At 42.5% G+C, this 26,475-nt stretch overlaps 2 protein-coding genes across 2 annotated transcripts; one reads left to right on the top strand and one right to left on the bottom strand.

Moving 5' to 3' along the window:
- Window positions 1-1,535: 1,535 nt before the first annotated feature.
- znf532 (zinc finger protein 532) lies at window positions 1,536-10,217 on the bottom strand (the record flags this gene model as incomplete). Its single annotated transcript, XM_080847646.1, has 8 exons — window positions 1,536-2,063; window positions 2,265-2,412; window positions 2,566-2,678; window positions 2,840-3,133; window positions 3,419-3,581; window positions 6,444-6,620; window positions 7,519-7,700; window positions 7,974-10,217. 8 exons carry the CDS (start codon window positions 10,215-10,217, stop codon window positions 1,536-1,538), a joined length of 3,849 nt encoding a protein of 1,282 aa, XP_080703772.1.
- A 10,967-nt stretch (window positions 10,218-21,184) lies between these two features.
- Window positions 21,185-22,948, top strand: grp (gastrin-releasing peptide; the record flags this gene model as incomplete). The annotated part of the gene is made up of 3 exons (XM_080847237.1): window positions 21,185-21,308; window positions 22,361-22,632; window positions 22,895-22,948. The coding sequence occupies 3 exons, from the start codon at window positions 21,185-21,187 to the stop codon at window positions 22,946-22,948; spliced, it is 450 nt and encodes a 149-aa protein (XP_080703363.1).
- Between the last annotated feature and the right edge of the window lie 3,527 nt (window positions 22,949-26,475).

Here is a 26,475-nt window from a genome sequence, read left to right as displayed (position 1 = left end):
TGGTGGCTTCTGTCATGCATATTATTTTGACAAATATTCAGACGCTCAAAACGTAAATAAACAGGTCCTTTACGTAAAAGGAATAGGGGAACCAAAACAAAACATGAATAGCTATTTCTGTCCTTAGAAAACTGCTTTTTTCTTTAACGTAATACCAAACTTGGAATGAAAATGTATTGAATTTTAGCTACAGTCACTGCTGATTAGCAGGAGAACAAAGAAAAATAACACAACACAGTTTAAATGTGCTTATTTAAACTAAGACAATCTTAACAGAAGGCAAGTCAATATTCTCTCCAGTCTTCCATTTTGCTCTCCTTTGGCTACTTGTCACTCTTGCTCCTGACAAGATTAGAATGGGGGGGGGGATGGGACTCAACACAGTCCTGGTTAAGAGCTACCTGTGGCTAGGCTACACTGTTGATTGGCAGGTCACAAGAGGAGAACATCTGGCAAAGAGGAAAACGGGAGAATAATACCTGGCACTCCCCTTTTTTCGGCATGGAGAGCCAGAGAAATGTGAGCTCTCAGTGGGCCTGCAAAGCACGTCTGATTGAGGCCCAGCTGGAGGAGAGGCTTGTGAACACACCTGCACAGCAGGAGCTGAGGCAACACATCTCTAAGGCAGCCATGTTAACAACAGAGGCAGAGATCTGGTAGGCTAGCAGAGCATGTGCACCCTACACTTATATGATCATTAAACATCTAGGAATGCAAATGGACTGAACTCTGTGTCTCACACAGTCCAAATACTAATGATGTAGGCCGTGAAAAAGGCTGAAGTATGCTTAGTATGGCGCTGATGCAGACACACAAGACAGGCCTGTCACTACTGCTGTGGTATGGCATCACTACTGCCGTGGTATGACAGAACTACCTCAGAACATGAAGCAACACAAAGACTTCCCAAAAACTTTAGCATGGGCTAGGAGTGTGGGGAGCACATGGACATTCACGTTAGCCTAGCAACATTAGGAGGTTTCTCCAGTTCAACATGACCTCTAGTGGACTTCCTCAGGAATAGTCTAGCCACAAATGCTATCTCCCCCTCTGCTTTGGACCTGCGAAACTGACTGATTGTCCTTGCACAGCGTGCATACCGGACCAGTGCAGATGCTGAGTGTCTGTCAGAACATTCTGTGGACCTTAGCAGCAGTGAGAAGATGGAGCACTACAAGTACAAAATAAGTAAATTCAATACATGACCAATACCAGATGATGATGAAAAAATGTAAAAATCTCTATAAAAGATCTACTCAACATCCATACAAACACATATTTTAAATGTACAAAATATTTTTTAAGATATTTAAATACATAAATCTGTTTTCGTTTGAAATATATTACATATCTTTAAAACACACAAAGGGTTTTTTTTTGTGTGTGATATAGCTATACATTGGTCATATACATTTATGTGTACATCTCTGGGGGTAATGGGAGAAGGGCAAAGAACATCCACTTTTTGTCGTTTCTAGTTCAAAGGTCGCGGCATAGGGCCTTGAGTTCGGATGGACAAATAGGAGTACGTTCAGTCACTTTTCTGCTGACCCTAGCCTCTTGGAACGGATAAAGGCCATACCATGTGTTCTCATGTGCGTTTTCAGGGCCCCCTCTGTTTCAAAGGTCCTCCTGCACACTTTACAAGACGTACCGGACGCCCCCGGGGCCTCTGGGCCCTCCTGCTGGCCCGGGGTGGATCTGCGGCGACCCAGACCTGCTGGCTCCTTGAGCTTGTGCACGATGAAGAGGTGGCGGGCCATGGAGGGGTGCGAGGTGTAGCAGAGGCCGCACTCGCGGCACTGGAAGGACGAGCCATCGGAGCGGTGCTGGGGGATGTGCTCGTGGAAGCTCACCAGGTCCTCTGTGCTGAAGTTACACACACCGCAGCGGTGCACCTTGCACACGCTCACTTTCAGCTTCTTCAGCGGTTGTCCTCCGGAGCCTTCCCTGCAGGCCCGCCCCTCCCCCTCCCCCTCCGCCTCCCCCCCCCGGCCTCCAGCTTTCTCCTGCTGCGGCTCGGCCTCGCCTGCAGGCTGCTGCTTGCGCTTAGGGCTGGGCACCTGGGAGCAAACATACAGTACAGCTCACATTTCTTTCCATATTAAAAGTTATACAATTTGCACTTGACCAACTATAGTGCAATTAATGTGAATTCTTACAGAATTTCTTGAAGGAAAATTGTACACTTATAAGAAATGTAAAAGGTAAAGAACAACCCAGTAACATCTACACAGTTGTCATTCATTGGTTGGAGGGTGTACCTGGGACAAGCGCTTGTCTGCTTTGACCTCAGCAGTCGTGACCTCTCTCCCTGTCTTCCCCTCCACGTGTTTGACGTTGTGCACGAGCTGAATGTGCTTCTCCAGCATCAGCCGTTTGGTGAACGTGCGGCTGGCCTCTGGGCAATGCCTACACACACCAGAGAAAATGTCCGTTGAGTCATTCTGTAAGTGATGTGTTTGGACCTCAGGCCTAACAGTAAAACACCTGCCTCTGACACAGCCAAACAGACATAAGACTTCTGAAACACATCCACCAAGAGGTTGAGTTGGAAGCACTCACGTGCAGGAGTAGACCTTGCGGAGGCCTTTGTGTTTGATGCGGTTGTGTCGGCATAGGCTGTGGGAGGAGCTGAAGGACTTGTCACACAGCCGGCATGGATGTTTCTTTAGTTGCTGCAAGTCCATGGAGACAGCAGAGGGCGAAAAGAAGTATTAAAAAAACTGAGACAAAATTATGATTTTCTTCCCCCCTCATCTATTGACATATTTTCACGGGGACTATCTCACAGTTTTCTTTGAACCTTATTTAAAAATCCTGACTGGAGCACTCGTACCTTGCCGTGTTCCTTCTTCATGTGAGTGATGTAGACCTCTCTCTGGGTGAAGAGTCGAGCGCAGTCATGACAGGTCCAGCCAGGGTTTGGGGGATTTTTCAAGCTTTCTGTGCCATTGCTGATCTTCTTCAGTGGAGACACAGGCTTCTTCTCTCCCCTCTCCAGGCCATTAAGGGAGCCCAGGTCCCTGTGGTTAGCATTGGGGCCCATTGAGTTTGTAGCCTTGGTGCTCAGCGGCAGGTTGATCCCCAGGTTCGGAGGCCCCTCGATGGTCTTTAAAGTGCCATGTACAGACTGCAGGAATGAAAACAGGAAATCACACAGACAGTCTCAACAGATAAAAGGCTTTACGTTTAAGCTTAAAGCATTCAGTCATTTTAAATAGCTTTAACACTTTAAAAAAAAAATAAACAGTTTAGGCAGCCAAAGGTTGCTGTTTTACTTTTGCAGTTTACTGCACTGAAGCCACATTAGACAACAAGTGGGCTTTGCTCAACATCAAATAAATACGGTTTTTGTCTAGCTTTGATTAACACAGCAGTTCTTTTTAGCATTATGAGGCTTAGTTAGATCTCACACCTTTATGTGGTCCACCATGAGCTGCTTCTGGGCGTAGTGCATGGAGCAGTCAGGGCACTTAAAGACAGACACCCTCTGACTGGCTATGTGCTGGTCGAAGTGGGTGTACAGGAGGGTCTGCTGGGTGAACACGGTGTCACACATGGAGCACTTGTAGATTAACCTGTGGGGATTAGAGATTGACATCAGGTTGATCCAGTGTTGGCCACCATTTTGGCTGTCTGACCACACAAACACAGAAACATCTTATATCAATTCAATTCAATTCAATTCAATTCAATTTTATTTGTATAGCGCCATAACAATACAATTGCCTCTAGGCGCTTAACAGAGCCCAGAGCCTATGGATTCATATCACTAGCAAGACTAAAAGAACAGCTACTCTTAACATTCGTTCCAAGATAACAGCGATGTCACCAATGTGGAGATGAAAATGAGGAAGACACATTGGACAGTGTGGCTTAACATAAGGGAAGGGTTAGTTTACTAATTCTGCCCTCATTATAAAGCCACTCTTTCATCAACCCCAGACATACTGTATGTCTGATCATTTCTTAATAAAGAACAAAGTAAATGAATCCTCTGGGAGCCTTCTGACCTTACTACACACAGTAGGTACATACTACACACAGTAGGTACATACTATTCCATCAGACCTAACTACACACAGTAAGCACATACTTTTCCATTATATACACAAGTACGATCTATCAGTATTCTCTTACACGGTTGATGCCAATGGAGGAGTTATTCAAATACTATTTGTTGCCTTTGAATTCATTCCAATAACAACACACAAGCTACAACAATGAAGGTTTTCCAGAAGGGCAGAGTTCTTTCAACACATGTATTTTAGAGAGTGTTGTTGGTGAACGGTCGGTGGCAGCTGGGGGTTTGATTAGGGGGTGCTGATGGAGGAGAGGTGGAGGTGGAGGCAGTAGAAGGTCAGCGGGGGGAAATGAGCAGAGCTCAAAGCTCTTAAGTCCACCACAGCTCCAAACACCAGGTGAGGAAGCTCCTGAGACAGATCAATTGGATTCAGCTATCAGGTAGCACTACGCCACACAGCTCAAAGTCTGAACTTAAGAGCTCTTGAAGGATCTGTTCATTGAAAACCTGTGTACTGCAGGTAGACATGAATGAAGTCACCAGATACAGTCCACCAGCATTTCCAATGGCAAACATGTGTTACAGTATCTCATAATGGCCTTAATTCAGCATGTGTAGTGTGGAATACACATAAAGAAGACATCTGTCATTTTCTTTACCTATGACAACACCATGGACGAATGGAATGGAACCAGTATATTCTTCATTTTGCCTGCCTTATCCAGAAGAGTTTTTTTTCAGAACTTTCAAAAAATGAATAAGAAAGGATGCCTTGCATTTTGGACTTAAATACAAAACACTGTGCCAACAGCATTGAAACCTGAGGTATTTCAGGAATCAACCTGTAAAATTAAACCTTAACTGGCGTTAACAGACCTCAAGACCACATATCCCAAGTGATTGATTCCAGAACAGACCGAGACGGCTTGTAATGATTTCTTAGTAGATTGCTTACAAATAAACCATGTTCACAATAAAGTTAAAAGCATCAACACAACACTGATAAGCTTCACTTCATGAATGAATGAATAATTCAATTCTGTTAAAAAGGATATAAACTCCTCAAAAAAAGTTCGGAAACATTTCTTCAGTCGATTATCCCGCCCCTTTAATAATACCAATTGGTATTGTATTGTATATCGTTGGAAAGCCTGATTAGTCACCTTTACAACGAGGTACAACTTGTAAGGATCGTGCATTCGTGGAATGAGCAACACAGCTAACCGTGTGGGTAGTGGCCCAAAAAAATGTGCCAAAACCCCCTGCAATATTCTTCTCTTGGTATTCACTCTTGTTTTGAGTTGTTTGGTGGAGTTGATGATTCTCCCACAGTATTAAGAAAAAAACAACACATATTGACCATTTTTACACTTTATTAATTTTACACTGTCAGGGACCCAAAACAGCTTGATTCAATGGCAACCCCATACCTCCAGAATCTGGGACCTAACTCCATCCTCCAGGATGACAACGCCCGCCCCCACAGAGGCAGGATCATCAGAGAGTACCTCCAGAACTTGGAAGTGGAGAGGATGGAAAGGCCTGCCGTAAGTCCAGACCTCAACCCAATTGAATACTTGTGGGATCAGCTCGGGCGTGCTGTACATGCCAGAGTGACCAACGCAACCATGTTGGCTGACTTGCTACAAATTCTGGTTCAGGAATGGGATGCCATCCTACAGTAGGTGCCAAGCTGTTGTGGCTGTGTATGGATCTTCCACATGCTACTGAGGTCCCTGACCGTGTACAATTAATAAAGTATAAAAATGGTCAATATGTGTTGTTTTTTCCTTAATACTGTGGGAGAATCATCAAATCCACCAAGCAACTCAAAACAAGAGTGAATACCAACAGAAGAATATTGCAGGGGGTTTTGGCACATTTTTTTTTGGCCACTACCCACACGGTTAGCTGTGTTGCTCATTCCACGAATGCATGAGCCTTACAAGTTGTACCTCGTTGTAAAGGGGACTAATCAGGCTTTCCAACGATATGCATACAATGCCAATTGGTATTATTAAAGGGGAGGGATAATCGACTGAAGAAACGTTTCCAAACCTTTTTTTAGGATTTTGGCCAAAAAATGTGAGCTGCTACCCACACGGTTAGCTGTGTTGCTCATTCCAAGAATGCACGATCCTTACAAGTTGTACCTCGTTGTAAAGGTGACTAATCAGGCTTTCCAACGATATACAATACAATACCAATTGGTATTATTAAAGGGGAGGGATAATCGACTGAAGAAATGTTTCCGAACTTTTTTTGAGGAGTTTATATATTTTTTTTTTAAGGAGGATGTTTACATAACTTAGCCCCTTGGAAAATCAGTAACCTTGAATAAGCATACCTGGATAAGTCACCAAACATTCTGGAAACACACCCAACCCCACCCCAAAGTGTTTGGGCAGGCACTTACTTTGGCTCTCCGATTTTCACCCCGGGGTGTTGGGTGTAGGCATGGGAGTGAGTGCCAGGTGCAGATTTGAAGGCCATGGGGCAGATGGGGCATTTATAGAAGATTTCACAATGAGAGCCCTGAATGTGAGATTTCAGGGCAGATATATCCGCAAAGATAACACTGCAATGAACACACCTGAAGACACACACACACAAACACAAAAAATAATGCTTTTAAAAGCTATTCAAAGAGACAGTATTCACAATTTCACACGATTTCCCCTTTGACATCATAATCATAACAACTGATATGTTTACACAGGCAGTATGGTCATACAATATTGGTAGTTATTCTGATCACATCTGAGACCAAGGGACTTCCATTTTCATCAGACTGCCTCACAAGACTCCTGACCACTCACAAGACACTTCATCTGACCTCTCACTATACACTTCATCTGACCTCTCACTATACACCTCATCTGACCACTCACAAGATGCATTACTGGTACAGGCCATAACTAGCTAAACTAATTAGGGTTTTATGGGAATGTAGTTCTATTGGCTATCAACATTTGCCAAATCTAAATTACATGGTAATACTTCTGTAGTATTACTTATAGACTGTAACATTACTTATAATACTTCTGGAGTGATTGGCCTACATAGGTAATTTATACAAATACACATGAGTTTCAAGTCAATTCATTGTTTCAGTTTATCCTTAAGCTTAATACTATTGTGTAGAGAGAATTTTTCTGTCGTGATTTAAATGATTTAGCATAAACTGGCTGGATATGTGGTTTGATAAACCATGCCCTTAGACAACCCCAAAGAAACACGTCTCAGTGAAATCAATTATCTGGAAACCACCAACTTCAGATCAGAATTACAGACAGTTAGATTATGTTGTTGTCATACTAAACAACATTTATTCAATGATGGCCTACCAAAGGTGTTACAGATAAAATGTATGAAAATCAAATCACCTCACGATTCTGCAACTGTAATGAACCCGGTTGCCAGGATTTACAGTTGCTAGTATAAAGAAAGCACTTATAAACACTTCACAAGCACCCAAATTGTAAACTGACCGGTAGCCAACTCTGCGGGTGTAGTGAAGGCAGTTCTTGGTGACATGGGACTGGAAGTGCACAGAACGACAGATGGCTCCACACTCGGGGCAGATGTATGGGGACTTGTGCTGGTGGATGCGCTGGTGAGATGCAAAGCTGCAGTGGTTGGGCAGCAGCATCTGACAGATGGTGCAGGTCTTCTGATTAGTAAAAGAGAAAATGGGACTATTAGTCTCATTGAGTGGCCCTAAATCCAGTGAGAGTATTATTGTTTAACACATTAGACAGCATACTGTGTGATAAATATGAAGTATATAATACTAAAATACACAGGGTATACAACTGTTAAACATACTGTAAATTCGATTACAATTCTATTCAATCTCATCTAATTCAAAATGTTTCAAATCCCAATCCATGTTTACATTTGCATCCATATTTGCACTCATAGACACATACATCCAAACACAAACCTGACCGCTTGACTCCGATCCCTGTTGGTAGTGCATGGCTAGTACCGACTCATCCTGAAACATCTCACTGCACTCCAGACATTTGAGGTTGGGTCTGCAAAGTCTGGAAGCATCCTCATCCAGGGGCATGGCCGCCACGAGTGGTGCGGAGGAGGGGGCCGATATTACGGTGGACAGGGTGGACTTCCCCTGGGAGCTGCCCACAGAGGAGCTGAGGGCCCCTGCTGAGACATTGGTGGAGGACAGAGAAGGAGAAGAGGAGGGCAACAGTGAGGAGGAGATCATCTGATCGGCAGGGATGGGCTTCAGGATGAGGTGAGAGCACTGCATCACCACACCCTTGTCCTTGTGTCCCCGGGCGTGGGACAGCAGACTGCACTTGTTGTAAAAAAACAAGTTCTTGGTGCAGTGGTTGCAGGTGACCTCGATGCGTACACTGCGCCGGTCGTAGTGTTGGGTCAGGCTCTTCTCCAGAGCAAAGGAGTCACCACACTCGAGGCACTTGTAGCCCCGTGACGGGATATATATACAGGCAGCTGAGGGAGGGCTGAGGTTGGGAACATACACTGGTACTGGGTTGATGCTACTAAGCACTTTGTTGAATGCTTCCACAACTGAACTCTGAGAGCTGGCCAGCACCTGCACCCGAGATACCTTCTTTGGGGCCTGGCTAACCACGATGGCCTGTTTGATGGGCTGCTGGGCCTTGGAGAGGACTTGGTGAAGCTCAGATGGGGTGGCAGAGGCCTGTGGGAGCAGGTTGAGGTTGGTGAGGTGGAGTGTCTTTGGCACAAGTTTGGCATTTGCCAGACTGGAAGCAGGCACCATCACCGTCTGCTGCTTGATTGCGTTGGCAGCTTTCAAGATCGCACTGCTGGCACTCTGCATTGAAGCAGCAGGGATGACAGTAGCCTTCACCGTGGTGTTGTTAGCCAACTTCAGGTTGATCACCTGAGAGCCAACTGTTTTGACCGCTGACACCGGCAGGAAAGCTGTGGCCACAGGTTTGATGGTCATCTGCTTGGTGAGCTCCATGGTTGAGCCGCCTGAAGTTGCCACAACTGTGGTAGGCAATGCCGTGCGAGTTGGAGATGAAAACACAGCACTGGAAATTGGAGAGGACAGACTAGAAACAACAATTGAGTCTGTTACTTTCTTCAAGCCCTCAGGATCAAACTCTGGCAGCACTCGGGTGACTGTTCTCTTGATCTGGCCTGATGATGTCTTGATGGTTTTGATTCTGACCTTTGGGATGACGGGAATGGACCCTGCTGGAGATGATGGGGACCCTTTACTACTGCCCTCACTCGTGATGCTGCAAGGACTTTCGGGCTGTTTGGAGAGCATTTTCCTGGCTACCTCGAGGGCTGACTCCTGCTCCAGGGGCTTCTCTGGGGTTTTAGGACTTTCCTTGCTGTCCCTGGTGGAATCTGGTAGGGTGGTAGGAAACTCTGAAACAGGAGAATCTGAGGAGGCTTTCTTTGCACTGAGAGCTGCGATTGCTGCAATGCAGGACGAGAGCTTAGCTGACGATTTGGCTTTGGCATGAGAGAGATTGGACACACTCAGAGCTGTAGGTTCTGATGTTTCTTTGACCTCAAAGGGCTTCGGACCAACCTCCTTCAACTGTTCCTCCGATTTTCTTGGTTTGGAAGGGGTCTGAGGGTGTGAGGAACTGTTACTACTGTTGCCATTTTTAAGTTTTGAATTTACAAAGTCTCCATTAGAGCCTGGTTTTGAAACAGCATCTCCAATCAGTCCAGTTAAGGGGTTTGGTCTAAAGCATGGAGGGTTATTCTGTCTGTCTGCTGGGTCATCCACCTCAATTTTATCATCATCATCAAACTCCTCAGCACTGGAGATGGGGCTGAACTGGTTGAAAGAGGAGTCGTTGGCCAGAGGTCCATGGCTGTCTGTCTTCAAAGGCTTCCCACCATCTTTGCTACAACGGTCACTAGAGCACAGGCCCAGGAAACCATTTTGCAAACCATTGCCACCTGTAGGATGCACATCTTTGTCTGACAGTGGGTGCTCACTGGAGTCAATACTTCGGACATTTTTGACAATAACACTGACGGAAGGGGCAGACGGAATCTGGTCATCATTGTCATGGTGAACGTGGTGCTTCAGCTGTCCCATGTGGCCATCGTGTCCTGATTCAATGGCTGCCTTTGGGTCAACCATGTCAGGGATATCAAAGGCCGCAAGCAGGTCATCAAAGTCTGGGGTTTTCATATCGCCCATGATCTTCACACAATGCTGTGAAAAGCCTGTGGACAAAAACAAAGTGAAACAACTTTAAAGGCAATGATTGTATTTGCTTAATAGTGAAAATTGACACTTTTTATCATCAATTTACATCAAATGTACACCAATTTTACTGGATGTACTGTGTTGATACTCCTTTCCTTGTGTTTCACTTGTAAAGCACTTTGGGTTGAGGAGAAATTATTGAAATGCAAGTTTGCATAACCATTATTTACGATTAAAGAATGTATCATTGTATTCATCATCATATTAAATGTAATTGTAGTCCCTAGTAAATTGGTCTCCACCCACCCAGTGAGCAAGAACACCCTATCAAGAGTGAACACCCTGTCTAAAGGGAGAGAGAACACACTATCTAGAGTGAACACCCTGTCAAGAGTAAGCCAGAACACACTGTCTAGAGTGAACACCCTGTCAAGAGTAAGCCAGAACACACTATCTAGAGTGAACACCCTGTCAAGAGTAAGCAAGAACACACTGTCTAGAGTGAACACCCTGTCAAGAGTAAGCAAGAACACACTGTCTAGAGTGAACACCCTGTCAAGAGTAAGCCAGAACACACTGTCTAGAGTGAACACCCTGTCAAGAGTAAGCAAGAACACACTGTCTAGAGTGAACACCCTGTCAAGAGTAAGCCAGAACACACTGTCTAGAGTGAACACCCTGTCAAGAGTAAGCAAGAACACACTGTCTAGAGTGAGGAAGAACACCCTGTCTAGAGTGAGCAAGAACACCCTGTCTAGAGTGAGCAAGAACACCCTGTCTAGAGTGAGGAAGAACACCCTGTCTAGAGTGAGCAAGAACACCCTGTCTAGAGTGAGCAAGAACACCCTGTCTAGAGTGAGCAAGAACACCCTGTCTAGAGTGAGCAAGAACACCCTGTCTAGAGTGAGGAAGAACACCCTGTCTAGAGTGAGGAAGAACACCCTGTCTAGAGTGAGGAAGAACACCCTGTCTAGAGTGAGGAAGAACACCCTGTCTAGAGTGAGCAAGAACACCCTGTCTAGAGTGAGCAAGAACACCCTGTCTAGAGTGAGCAAGAACACCCTGTCTAGAGTGAGGAAGAACACCCTGTCTAGAGTGAGGAAGAACACCCTGTCTAGAGTGAGGAAGAACACCCTGTCTAGAGTGAGGAAGAACACCCTGTCTAGAGTGAGGAAGAACACCCTGTCTAGAGTGAGGAAGAACACCCTACACCCTGTATCATTCCACTCATCCCTCACTGTGTCCTTCTCACTGAGTAGCACTCGGTAACCTTACAGTGTCATCCATTTGGAATGGGTGGAGGAAAAATGCTGGGCCAAACTAAAATTCATAAGATAGTGGCACAGAAATTAGACGTTTTATGAGACGTTCAAGCATGTTCTGTCACATTCCAAATAGTAAAGGCTTCATTATATATATTATACCCCGCACCCAAATCCTAATTTTAAAGAGCATACTGCTAAACCATAACACTCCATCTGTGTCATCCATGACTTCCTATATTATTATATTACTAGATCATTATAAAAGATTATCACATTCAAAAGAGTAACGAACATTTTACATGACCATCCAAAAACCATTAAGAGAAACTGACTGAATTTCTTAATACTATCTATTCTGTCCTGATGGAAAGTATATGCCCACCTGGGAAACAATTAGTTAATTTGGTACATAGCTGGGTATCATTTGAATTTCACTGGCAACAATTTGACTGTTTGACTGCTTAAATAACCTCATACTGATGTCTCTTTCAGGCATGTGACTTTCAATGAACCCTTGTTAATATAGGGAAAAAGATACAGAGGCTACCTATAGTGGTAGATACAATTATTAAATATGAAAAGACATTTCATTTTAGTTTTGTGTGATACTAAATTGCATTAAGCACTCTGCATATTGCACTCTGGGGTAAAGTACTGGTGTGAAATACTCATATGATGCGTAGTTCCATTCATGTGTTGTTAAACTAGACCTACTGTTTTCTTAATCTTAACACTGAGTTATTATGCTTGGCACCTAAAAAAAACAATCATCACTTTGCAATTCCTGACTTTAAAACTGCATGGCTTTGTGTTTCCAATAAATGGTTGGATACCTTTGAATATGATGCACAACCAAGCACCACTTCAAAACAAACTCACATATTCAATGTAGCTACTTAGCATTGCATACTAAACCTGCTGTCTGACAGGAAGAACAACCATGACAAGGCAAAAGCATGTCTAAATAGCTGCAATATTTCAAGCCCTTCTAAATCTTTACTTGAAGAAAACCCATTCATTTACAGTCATACTTAGCTTATAGCCATCATACAGCACACCTATTCCTGAAAGAGTATTTCTGAAGCTAATTTCAAATAATATAAGGATATTATATTAACTTGTGTCACATTCTGTCTGCACACAAATACACACAGCTTGGTATCCACATGCAGTTCCTGAGTGTTCTTACATGCTTGACCAAATCACCTATGTCTCTGCCCATCATGGTACAAATACAAATGTGCTGCTTGAGTCAATACAAGGTTCATCATTTTAATTTCATTGCTGATGAATGATATAGGAAAAGCAAACGTTTGAATGAACAGATCTTTCTGACTAATCACGTCAGTCAACAATGCAGCACCGGTTGCCCTGTTCCTCACACCCGGGAAGAAAAAACTGACCACACAAAGAGAGTTCAAACACAAATGAGCTGATAGGATATGACGGAACAACAACAGTGTCCTTTCACAGAGATACACAACCCTTAGAGTCAATGGTAATGCTTGGGTTCTGAATAGTCAACACAGATGACACAATGACTCGCCAGATTTCCCACGTCAGACGCCATTTCATTTCCATGAGCGGTCTAAGTGCTATTTAGTGAGTTGAAATACCAGCCACTACCAGAAACTTCAGATGAATGGGTGTTTATAAGGGCAGTTCATGGGGGTGTTATGTATGGAAAAGATGTGATGCATACGACAGACGTGAGTGTGCATTCACTGCACAGCGCAAGGCTTCTGCAGGGAGACAAAAGAGCGAGGAATGGGGGTTGGGATGGGGCTGGGTGGGCTCAGAGTTGCTAGCAGGGTTAGCAGCGGCAGCCACAGCTGCTGCCTTTATTAAAATGGATGGGTGCACTGCGGCCAGAATCCATTACCTCCTCTCACATCTGCACGATCCACAAATATGGGCCAGCTCGGCCTGTTAGATCATGACGAGGGGTACACAAAGCATTGAAGAGAAAAAGGAGAACATGATGAAGAAAATGAGAATAACAAACACAAAGTATGAATGTATTGGCAGAGCTGAGGCCTAGCATACAGAGAAAATAGACAATAGACGTTCAGGCATTATCCAGCTCAATGCTACATTACCCAGTATATGCAATCCACCCTCCATCTCTGGATGTTCCCTTAGTTAAGCCCCTTTGAAAGGAACATCTCTTTTTCAGCCATAATATACAATAATTAATAATGCACATAAAGCCGGAAGAGCACATCCTTACACACACACAAACGCTATGGAGAAACATGCAAGTCAGCCACTCCTCACCCTTGCTGCTGCTGCAGCCACGGCAGAGGAGCGAGACAAAGAGAAGCTGTCTTCCTCTCCCACAGCAGTCACAACACACACAACCAGAAGCAGAACCTCCGCCACCTCCATCCGCCCTCCTCTCTGTCCTTCAGAGAAAAATAATTATCCTCCCCCCCCCCCCTTCCCCGCCCCCACAGTCAGGCCGGGCCCAAAACAAGGGGGTCTCATTCTCTCCAAAGAGGGGTCGGTGACCTGGGGCATGCCTCCCCCTGACAGCAGACACCCAGCAGCGCGGCAGGCTGAGAGGAGGCCATTCCCCTGTCCTCTGCTCCTGCTCGCCGCTCTCTCTGCCTGCCTGTCGGACACACACGTGCCCCGGGCAGAGCGCCTCCTCAGCTGCCCTGAGTACCTGAGACGGCCCTGTTCTCCCTTAAGGCTCCTGGCCTCTTTTGGCTGCCATGGGACAGCCAGCTATCTCGCTGTAGCACAGTGACTGCATTGTTCATGAGGCTCCGTCTGCCTGAAACCGGTTTCAGCTGGTTCCGGTCACCCCGCATAAAGGCTCCGCTGCAGAGGAGCTACCCAGAGACACAAAAAGAGACACACACACATACATGGCAGCTAGCTTTTCTGTGATCACTACTGAAATCACCTTTCCATAGCAGCATGGAGGTATGGAGCTATCGGTGGGTTATTGGTGATATAGACATCCATGTTTCAGGAAGTGAGTCGCGCATTCTGCACCATGTTGAGTCAGAAAAGCCCAGAGGAGCAGGGCAATCGAACGCAGTTAAACTAGGAAATGCTGTACACAAAACAAATCTAAATAAATTCCATGATAAATCACACTCTGTAGGGACCATTAACTATTCTTGGTGTGCTGTTTTTCTATCGCTTGGTCTGTTGCTCTCTCCGCTCTAAATGTTCTGCTGTCATGCTCAAACACACATACAGAGAGAGAGAGAGAGAGAGAGATAGAGAGAGAAAGAGAGAGAGTCGCTGGGCAAAATACTGTCTGGTCTGTGAAATAAGAGAACAAAAACATGACCCAACAAAGACTTCTTTCCCTCCCGGTACAATTCTGTGCCTCCTCCTTCGATTAAACAAACCCATCACAAATGTCTCAAACCAGCAAACATGTCTCTGTTTTTCTCACTGGCTACCACTCTATGCTTGCTCTCTCCTTGCACATTTTAGGAGCTGTGGAGGAAGAATGGGGGGTTGCATGGAGCTGGGCCTTTGTTTACGTCAGCACTCAGAGGCTGAGCTGCTTCTCCAACTGGGCTGCAACAGCAGAAGAGAGGGAGGCAGAACAGTGAAAACAACACCAGGAATAGTGCAGAAGGCAAAAGACTGGTTTGGGAAACAGAGCAAAAGCTACCAACGCTCTCTAGCCACATCCACAGAGGAACAGCCTAGTTCAAGGAAAACATTGTTAGAATTGAATCAGAGCAAATAGCTTTCAATTGTTGCTTTCAAAGTGTTCACAACAAAATACTCAAACCCCATCAACTGTGGTCTGAATGACTTTCATGAACAAATAAAAACTACCTCCGAGTCAGTTTTCTATGTGTCAAGTGCATAATGGGGGGGGTAATGAGGGGGCTGTTGCTCCTTTTTAAATTCTCTGTTCCAAAACACTGATAGAGGTCAGGGGCACCCAAGGCACTTTTATCTGATGGAAGATTTCCTGACTGAACAAAAACTGAAAAAAGAATGTTCACGAAAACCATGATCTATTGAATACCAAAAATGGTCAAAATAAAGCAACATCTTTAAGGCAAGTCCTGAGGGCAGTCGATGTAGTCATCATCAATAGCTGGCCTGAGTGATGTTACAGATGTAGGGCACCGCTTGATGCGTTACACGTATGCAACTATCATGATTCAGATGGAAATACAACATTACCGAGATAATAATTTCAACATTAAAAGTCCATGTTAAACACTTTAAAGGTACCTTTATTATCCACACCCATTATACATTGCCTGTAAAATTAGAACAAATAAAAAAAAACAAGAAAAAAAAATCACATTTCTTATTACAGGTAAAATGCACCATTTTACAATATTAGCATAGAATTGAGAATTGTGTATGTTCATGTCCCATTGGTGTAAGAACCAACAGCCATATTAGGGCTCAATAAACGCAGCAGAGGTGTCCATCAGGGGAGCGGTGATGACATCAGTGCCCCCATTACATGAACATCCCACCTACACAAACAATATGGTACGCCCAGTCATCACTCACAGCAGTGTAGTGTGGCAGGACGGAACATCTACAGAAGATATAATGGTAAGGGTTGGACACTGTAAGCCACTGACACACAAGGCCTTCTGTCACTACCACCCACCATGACCAAGGACCAGGCTGAACACACCCTCAGCAGAAACATTAAACATCATTTTTTTTAGAAAGTGACCTACCTTTATTTTAGGGTAAGCAGGGTTGTCTCTCAATTTGTTGGTGCTTTGAGGCAAGGAGCAATTTCCTCGGCAGGGTGGCTCTGGCAAATATCAGAGGCAAGCACAGCCATGATGCATGCACTATGCTCTGCCAGGCTTTAACCAGCAAATTAGTGCCTGCAATGATACAGTAGTGTGTGCAGGAAAGGGGATCAAAAGGGATACATCTCTTGGCTGTCAAAAAAGCTCTGAAAAAAAATGTAAAGATGGATGCACGGCCTGTGAGACGGCAGAATGATTTGCTCTCACTGTCGCCACTAGCAGCAGCAAGACATTGAGTGCTGCCCACCCCCAAGATGTTCAGGCGGTCACGTGATAACATTTGTCGTATTGATTCTGGATGCGGAGTGAAACTAATATCCCATACATCGTATTATTAATTACTTTTGACTGTCAATCACCATACGCGTAAAATGTATGGTACATTCTTAGGCATCCAGAGGGTGTTCTCTTGATTATATAGTCCCTAACGCAGTAGTAGCCTAGTCGCGGTACAGCTGGCTTTGCAGATGCGATCTTCCTTTCCCAGAATTCCTTTCGCAAAAATGTCTCTTCAGTGATTTTTGTATCTAGATTATGGAATAAACGCATAACATCGAAGTAACAGACAGACCGTTCATTCTACGCGTTTGATTAGGAATGTACGTAATGCATTGACTTTCTAAACGGTAAATATGACAAAACCCCTAGATTGTCTATCCCATGAGCCACCGCGGCTCTGTGGTGAACAGCAGCGTTTGGTCATTGCCCAAATGTGTCGTTCTGTCTATATGTCGACTAATTACCGTCGATAAGCTCATGCGCCTAAATATCTGGCTCGACAAAACATGGAAGTTTACCATTTGTAAGCGAACAGTAAGATGAAAATGGTCGGGGAGAGTACGGGCACTTACCCATCAGTCTCCGCGGTCCAGTGTTTGGCTAAGCGACCATCCATGGCTAAACATATCCAGCAGCTTGCATTGTTACACTCTGCCACATAACCCTAAAATACTAATTTGTATGAAATCAACAGATTTCATTTATTGAGAAATATTGGTTAAGTATAGGGCAACGTTTACATCATGCTCTGGTCACATTGTGTCTCATATGTCTCTGAGGACTGACAGGAATTACTATGTCTATGATGAAAGCCTGATTTGTGGTACTGGTTTTCCAATAAGACTTGGTTCAGAACAGGGGTTTATTAATATTCCACGTACGAAACTTTGGCTGATGAATTCAAATAAAATAACTAGGTTTCTCTTATGACTTATTTAATGTCTGGACTTCTCATAGCTTATAGACTTACCATAGCTTTAAGCAGTGATAAGAACAGGCCTAAATTAAAATGTGAGTATCTTAGATTATCTGGAAACTGCTGCTATGTGTATGATCCTCAAATAATCTCTGCAACAATGAATTTGACAGAATTATACTGTATAGAAGTTGTCAGTAGCTTTGGCAACTATTTTGCAATCGAATGTGTACACAGAACAGTTCCTTACGTGTAGATATATCCATAGGCTGGATGTTCTCAAATAAATGCCAAAGTTTGGAATAAGCAAGTGTCTGTTGGTGCTTTGATAAAATTAGATTATTGCTACCTAAATATTACTTTCAAGCCTATTGTACCGATAGTCCAGAACAACTACAATTGTAGGCATCTTTAAATCATGAAATCATTATCATAAAATGATTTGCCTCTTGGTTGTCCAAGACAGAATTTTTATAAACCACCATTTCACCTTTTGCTGTCTGTAAATGTGGCTTTCAAAAGTCCATGAAAATGAACACTTCTCACTTTTACTGCACAATTATATGACACCAATCATGAGATTCAATAATTCTAAAGATAAAAGTGTAAGAGGTAGGCTAATTGACAATTTCTGTTGAAAGCTGCCAGACTGCTAAAGAGGTCTTCAAATTATATCTCTGCACTCAGGGGGGTATTGTGAATATGACACATCAAGCCAACCATGAGCATGTAGGCTACCTTTCACTGAAGACACGCTGAAATTATTGTAGCATAGACATTTGACTATCCAGCCTGGGGTGCACTCTGCTCTATTTTTATTCTGTCATCATGCCAATCAATTTCGTTTTGGCCAATCTAAAATAAATGTTATCGCTGTGGCAGTAGATTCCAGAATTCGGTGCTAGTAAGAAACAACCAAAGATCTTTAAATATAGGAAGGCCTTCGTATACGTATCATGTACAAAGTCATGGATTTAACTTATCTTAGGTTAATTGTGTTTGACCTCCAATAAACGCACAATATAATAGTTTGCATAACATTTCCCTGCTGCACAATTCTGAGCTAAGGACGGTTTCTTCATTTTCATATTATCAAACATTTTAAATGCTGCCCTCTGGTGGTACATTTTAAGCACAGGGTAGATGAAAGCTGCAGGCCTTTACGTCTCCTGTCACAATGTTCAGTTCTGAAGTTGTAGGCTATGCATCCATGTGCTCTAGTGTTGTTACTGAAATACGCAATTTTTATTGTGATTATTAAAAACCGGGCATTTCTCAGGTTTTGATAAAGTAGTAGCCTATTTAGATATAATTTAGATAAAAAATGAATCTATACACTCATTTTACATTTCTTAGTGTTTTGCATACAAGAGTAACGATGGTTTCATAATATTTTCAGACTTAGGGCCTATCTCCAAACATTTCACGCCATGTCACGGTATTTCATCATGAGATAGGCCTACCTGAATAGAATAGGACTGACTGTTTGAAAAGGACTGAAAAGCATTGCCAATAATACAAGGGGAGTTGGCCTAATGCTTAATTTATCAACTCGTGTCTAACGTAATTCGACGATGTGTGACACGCAACATAGTGATGGCACACGTTATCTGAGTTTCGAAACTCAGAGACATGTGTGACGACCTGAGCATGTTACGTTCAGAATTTCAGCTAGTGTCGACAAACATTCCTATCTACATGCTAGTGTTATAATTAGCTGCGTACAATGTGTTTTATTCCAACCATCTCATCACATAGAGGAGAGGTCGGCTGGGGTCAATTGTATAGAGTCGGTTGGAACTGGCAAAGTTTATCTATCAAGTGAAACAGTCTTGCTAGCCACTGTTTTGCCACTCACTTTCAAAAAATGTTTTTCCTTACTCATATACTTCTTTAGTCATTTTAACCAACCCTTGCATTTTTTTCTAGGTGTTAACAGTGTGGAACATTAGTCTTTTTTGACCAAGTAATATTGTACCTTGAGAGCCTTCTAAACTATGTCAACTGCTGTTTAGTGGCTGATATTTCAAATAGATTATACCAAGGATGGGATTTAGAGATTCCAGTGGTTGCTAACATTTTATGTTATTTTTTAATATCCACACATAGTTAAGATGATGGTCTGTTCATGGAAGTGGCATGCCACCAATGGGGTGCCGACCAAAATCCACCGGTGGACTAGTCGGCTACCATGAACTTCTTCTATTTAGTGGCTTAAATATTAAATACACTATGCCAAGGACATGATGAAATTCCAGGGAATGTATAATATGTCACGTTATTTTCTTGATTTCGACGCCCAGTTCCACTAAAGATGATCTGAGAGCAGACCAGAAGTGTGGCATAGCCCCAGTGGGGTGCCAACCAAAATCCACATGTGGACCGATACATGCATGCTTGTTATCTGGGTATCCCCAATGACACTCAATGACTTTAAATACAAATGAAGAGGTAGCCTATATAAGGCACATGATTGAATTAGTGAAGTACAGAAGAGTGGTGTAGGCTTGGTTGCATATGTTAGAATGCAAGTCTATATCCTGTCCTCGGGTTTGGCCCTCAGGTAATTATTGCTTTAATGAAGATGACTAAGCTATGATAACTCAGGTATTAAAGTGACTTCATAAACATTTTAATGCCAGGTGTAAAACGCCCCATTAATACCAGGTGGGAATGTTATCTGGTTAAAGTCATATCTAGATACAATCGCTCCAAAGAGGCTGTTTACACCTGGTAAGAAAATGCGTTTTGCCTGGTCCGATTGCAATCGGATAATGCTAGACAACATAGAAGTAGGCTACATGTGTATATGCACCCAAGATGAATTGAGAACGGATTGTGAATACAAGTGTAACTGCAATTATGTGGACAGTTCACATACGTGGGCGGAAATATGTAATTGCACGCGCGACTGTTCCAAACACAAGCGAACAATAACGCAGCTTCCCGGATGGCTACCATCAACTTCTATTCCCTTTACTCTATCTTTGTTGTAATTGTTGTTGTTTTTGGGGCCACGCCAAAGAGCTTAGGATGTGACATGGTCTGGAAACAGCGTATGGATCTCAATGTGGACCCTGGATACACAAACCAGGTGTAAATGTAATCAGGTTAAAGATACAGTCTGGATACGAGACGTATGCTAATGCCAGGTGTAAGTTGCTTAAAAAAAAACAATAAATCAGATGTATGCTAAGTCCGTGATTGTTTTCGTCCGGATAGGAAAATAAGAATTAAACTAAAAAAAAACAAACAAAAAAAAAACAACCAAATCCTTGTCCTAAGACATTGAGCAGATCCCTGTCAAACATTTGAATCAAAAGCGAAGGGCAAATAACTCGTTTTATCCAGCTGACTCGAGGAAGGAACCCTCGTCATAATTAATTCAATTAATTTGCTCTGCCGACTCTTTCAGAAGGCCTATGTCAATTTAAATTGCTTCTCAGCAGCCTACTTTAATTCTCAAACAACGCTGACGTAAAGCCTCCGCTTGAGGGTCGTGGAGGGGATCGTTTTAAGGCGTTCAGACTCTATTTGAACTGGCATTATCATTTAATAAACAAACCAAACGTCAGAATTGCTCACTTATGGATTTCGTCACGGCGTGGTATAAATTAACTGACTATGCCGATTGATCACATACTTTTTTTGCGCAAAGACAAGAGTTGACCAAAACAACGGAATACTGATTTCTCTGAGACCATTTAAGATATTTCTCTCTGTTTTAAGGCGATGTGCCTTCCCTGGAGATGCAGAGAACTTATAGCCATATTCATCATTTTAACTGCCGTCGTCTGCGAGGATCGGTTAGATAATGCTGGAAAGATGTATCCACGTGCGAACCACTGGGCAGTAGGTGAGAGACGATTGTTTCACTCTGACATCTTTTTTGTTTGTAAATGTAGTTTGTAAAAATAAGACAGTGATTGCAAAATCAAGTATATTCGGCACTTGGCTTGAGTCTAACTTTGAAGGCTAATTCTTAATGAACCATCAGTTGTTTAATTTATAAGGAGTGAATCACATGCTCATGACACGTTTCTCGATGTTCATGTTATGGGATGTTGGAATGTACAAATGAAGCCTGTTGCATATAACTGTGAAAGCAGATCATACAACTAACACACATGTGATATTAAAGTGGACGGATGTAGTGTATCAGGCTTTTCCCAAGGGCTTGTTACCTGCGGATAGAGTGAGGATATAGAGTGACATTGGATTATGTTGCTGATATAACAGGGAACACTTACACATTATACTGATGTGGACGGATCGTCTGGTGTTTGAGCTGACATGGATAAAAGATGCTACAATCACTTACTTGTTCACATTTCTGAGTGTAGTTTGAGCTATCTACAGTTCTGCACATCTTCAAATAATCAAATTCAGCATGGTCTCGTAGTCTTTTAGTAATTTGTGTGTGTCCTTTCGTCATTTGTGTTTGTCCTTTCGTCATTTGTGTTGTGGTCATTTAGTCATTTGTTTCTCTGGCCCAGAAATGCAAAAGTCACCTATAACAAAGACAGTAATCTAATCACCATTAGAATCAAAAGAATTTGTACCATTTAAATGACAGCGTTGATGTAGACCTAAAGTATATTGTGCCTTTAATTTAATGTCTGCACAGTCCTCTATAGATTGTATATGGCACGTAAAGCATACTTTCAACAGTTACAATTATCCCCACCAGTTAAATCTACAGGGATGGTTTTGTTAACTGTCATCATTTATTTTATCTACCCCAATGTACTTTCTGTGGGGGGAAAAGTATTCAAGCAGGTGAATGTGGGCAATGTAATCTTAAAAATGATTCAGGCTCAATTCAATTCTGCCAATGCACCTCCAGACTTCACTCTGGCATTTTATTTTGTTCTGTACTTATTTCCCTGTCTATTTTGCCTCTCTCAGGGCACCTGATGGGCAAGAAGAGCACAGATAATCTGATCGAGTCTCAGGAGAGGGACAGAGATATGGGGCAGTTTGTTGCATCACCAACTGGAGGCAGAGAATTGGACAGAACACTCAGGCCATACTCTCCCTTCTGGGTTTTGTTCAGAACCTTACTGACCTCAGAACAGGATGAGGTGCCAGTAAGCCAAACCTTAAAGCAAGTCCAGAACATTCTGGAAGAAAGAAGGCGGACGGTGGAACAAAGGGAGCTACACAGACATCTAAAAGAGGTGGGTTATGAAAGGGAGATTTTGGGTCAAAGAGAGCTAAGAGAGAGGCTTGAGACACATTCAGCCATTTAGAAGCCATCATATTGCATTAAGCAAAGTCTTCAGGCTAATGGGGCCTCAACTGTGTGATAAAGATTACAATGATATATATGTGTAAGAACAGCTTCATATTGTGTAATTAAACATTAAAACATCTATTAGTTGGTTTGACTGACTTTGATTTTAAAAGTTGTACTTTTCTTTTGTTTGTTTATATCTCCAGGTGGCAGACCTGTTGTTACAGGCTTTGATAATAGGGGAAAGCAGCTCCAGCTAGATACCAGGCTCCAGGACTTGCCTTACTGCACCAGACTTTGTGTGGTTTGAGACGTTTTCTTTGGAAACAGCACCTCCTTGTAGCCAAGCATAGGAGGACAAGACAGCCTATTAAATTATAATATAACATATAATATAATATTTCAGGCTGATTGTGTATTACATAAATAAAGTCCAATCTTATATTTTTGTCAACAATCACTATACTTACTGTTATATTTGAAGTTACCAACCGGCATTAACTCACAACTTATAATTTTGTGTCAGTCTTTATAAAGGTAAATCTCAATAAAGCTGTTATTATTGGGACAAAACCTTTTTAAGTTCATTTTTTTTTTTTTTTTTTTTTTTTGTTATGTCAGGCACACTGTTTACATCTGCATAGCCTATTGTTAATTTGAGTTTTGGTCCACTTCACATCAATTAGTATTGATTTAGCCACAATGACAGGACATCGGTAAAGGCGGTTGTAGCCTACAGAACAGAAACCATGGTTTTAGATGTCTGTGTAGTGTAGATTTTAGATGTCTGTGTAGCTCCCTTATTGCAATAAGGTCAGGTGTAAAGACAGAGCCCATGGCCAACTTATTGTCCACAAGATGGCAGAAATGGGATGATGTGATAGTCATAAAAATTGGCCTATGAACACAACAGCTTTGTTGCTTTTTAAACTGAAAAACACCAATAAACAATCAGGCATAAACGTGCGCTGTCAACCGCTGACCTTCAGAGTCATGGCAAACAGGCTCTTTCAAATTGGAGTTTACTTCACAGACAGGGGCGGATGACAGCGTACTAATGGGACACTCAGGCAATATAATTGAGGTCTTAGTTGTCCGCGACAACAACGGCTGAAAGCCGATTGATCGGCCCATCTCTCTCTTTTCAATTTGTTCGCTCACAACAATGGATTCAATTACGAAGGTCCAGGGTCTAAATGAAAAACGTTAATTGGAACCAATTATTTAGCATAAAGCGCATAGGTGCAGAGCGTTCACATTAAGACAACAAAAAGGCAACGGTATTGACAGTAAGGTAACGTATGTAAGCTGGCCAGCCAGAAGGTTAATATTACGTTCGTTATACAATAGTAAACTGCTAGTGACTTCAAAACTACTTCTCGGGGCTCTCAAAAACCTCCCACTTTCCTAGTGGGACGAGTTCGACAGGCGGTCAGGTGTATTTCACTCGGAGGTCGGAACTTTCCCTGCTCCCAGTTGCTCATGAGCAGCATATGTTTTTTTTATTTAGCCTACCAGTTTAGCAAGCAACACAGTGGAGACTGTGCCTAAATCTATCCAAAAAAAGAATGATTAAAAATGCTAAAGGACACCATTCCATCAAGCTAGCAACGTAGACCGACGTGTTTAGATCTTAGGTCTAGGACTGAAAACTTCAGCCAAACCTAGCTGTAAAGAACGATTTAACAAAGTGATTCAAAGTTATTTCATAACCTTTGTGAATATCTGGTCAATGACGAGTGTGGGTCCAACGAGAAGGGGTTCAGAGATGACCTGTTATGCCACTAGAGGGAGATACTGGCCATGTTATTTGAGATGACAGTGATGCAGTGGCACGGTCTGTGAATAGACCGAGGCCGCGCCTCTCATAAGGTGCTACAACGAAGCAGTACGACGCCTCTTCACACAGTCCTTCCAAAGTCCTTGGAACATCACGGATCAGTCAAAAGATATCTTGAAAAGAAAACGACCAGGCAATGTATGTAGGCAATCTATCATAAAGAGACAAACTTAATTCTTAGTTACCAGTTGTCTGATAATGGAAGAACAACCACAACAATAATAAAATAATAACAAAAAGAAACCATATTCCTAGCAGTTACAACTAAAAGCATTTCTTTAAGGGGTTTAATGTATCTTTTAAAAATATATTTGCATACCAAATTCACACTGCGATCTAAGCCTGTGGAAACATTTGAAAAAGTGTGGTGACTGATCAGTAAAGGAGTGATATCTTACAGATACGATCACACTACAGAATTTGGTCTTCAATTAATGAGGTTTACATTGCTTTATGCTGTTCATTAGCCTCTGTTGTAGTTTTCCTTTTTAGTTTTTGAGTGCAGCATGAAATATATTGCAGACACTTGCAGCAATCAGACAACCCATTACTGTAATTTGATTCTAGGGTGTCCTTTGGGTTGTATATAGTCATTACACATAGATTTGAAAAAGATTAGATTCCATTATTTGATCCAACTTTTGCCATTGTGCAGTGTAAGAGTACAGAGCCAATGAAATGCAAGTTCATATTCTTAAGTGCAGGAAAGGTTAGTACTACAGAAGTGATGCCATATCTTACACCATGCACAGTGATGGACAGTGGAGAGTTACAATATATTGAAATATTTAAAATGCGTATAGTGGAGAAGAGTTTGAGAATAGTGAATGCAAATGTAAGGTTGTATGTACAACATGAACAGTATATGTACATTTGGTTATGTAGTGTAAACACATTCTAAACTTGCATTTACAGTCGTTACATTCCTGCACTTCTTTTTATTTCTTATGTAAAATAGTATGTATTGTTACACTAGGTTTCTAGTGCTCGTAGCTTGATTGTTTGGATAAAAGCATCTGCTAATTGACTAAATGTAAATGTAAATGTGAATATGTGCAGTGGGTTACATGCACCGTAATGTTATTTGAACAGTGTAGGTGGTTCAGTCTGTGCAAAATATGAATAGTGTAAATGACAGGTTGGGTAAAGTGCTGTACACAGTGCAGTAATGAGTGCAGTGATGCTATTAGAGTGGCGGAGTGGTGTACAGCAGAGTCAAAGACTCTGGGCAGAAGCTCTTACTGCTGAGGGAGTGGATGCCCCAGTAACGCCTGCGGTATGTATGTGTGTGTGTGTGTGTGCATGCATGCTTTTGTGTGTGTGTGTGTGTGTGTGTGTGTGTGTGTGTGTGTGTGTGTGTGCGTGTTTGTGTGTGTGTGTGTGTGTGTGTGCGTGCGCGATTGTGTGTGTGTGTGTGTGTGTGTGTGTGTGTGTGTGTGCGTGCGTGCACGCCTGTGTGTGTGTGTGTGTCTGCGGTAGTGGAGCAGGGTGAAAATCAGATCACATATTTGCAATATTTCTTCTTTATTGCAAATTGAGGTTTAAAAGACCCTACCAGTACCATACATACCAGCACATTTCTATAACTGTCATGAATGGTAGAATCATTTGGTACATACATTTAGACACTGAAGCATAAACTATGCTCATTGGCTTTCAGCAGTTTAAATTGTAGGAATAGTCAGTAGCTGTGCTCTTGTGAATGCACATTTACAAGCAGACCCAGCCATATCTTTTGAGTTTAGTTTAAGGTTGGATATTCCAAAGATGAGGAACTGTAAAATAAATAAAAATAAGAGGAAAAACAGGTGAGGATGCATTTAATGCTGATGGGCGATGTTGACATGAAAATGTATTTACATTATTTAAAATACATTTGTAGGACACAGATTAGAGTTGGAAAGCAAAATAAAGTGATCTCACAAGCTTTGAATCAAATTAGTGCAA

The sequence above is a fragment of the Sprattus sprattus genome (assembly GCF_963457725.1).
Source record: "Sprattus sprattus genome assembly, chromosome: 11".
In the NCBI taxonomy this organism is placed as follows: domain Eukaryota; kingdom Metazoa; phylum Chordata; class Actinopteri; order Clupeiformes; family Clupeidae; genus Sprattus; species Sprattus sprattus.
Note: the sequence above shows the minus strand (reverse complement) of the source record. Positions and strands in the feature narration are given on the sequence as shown.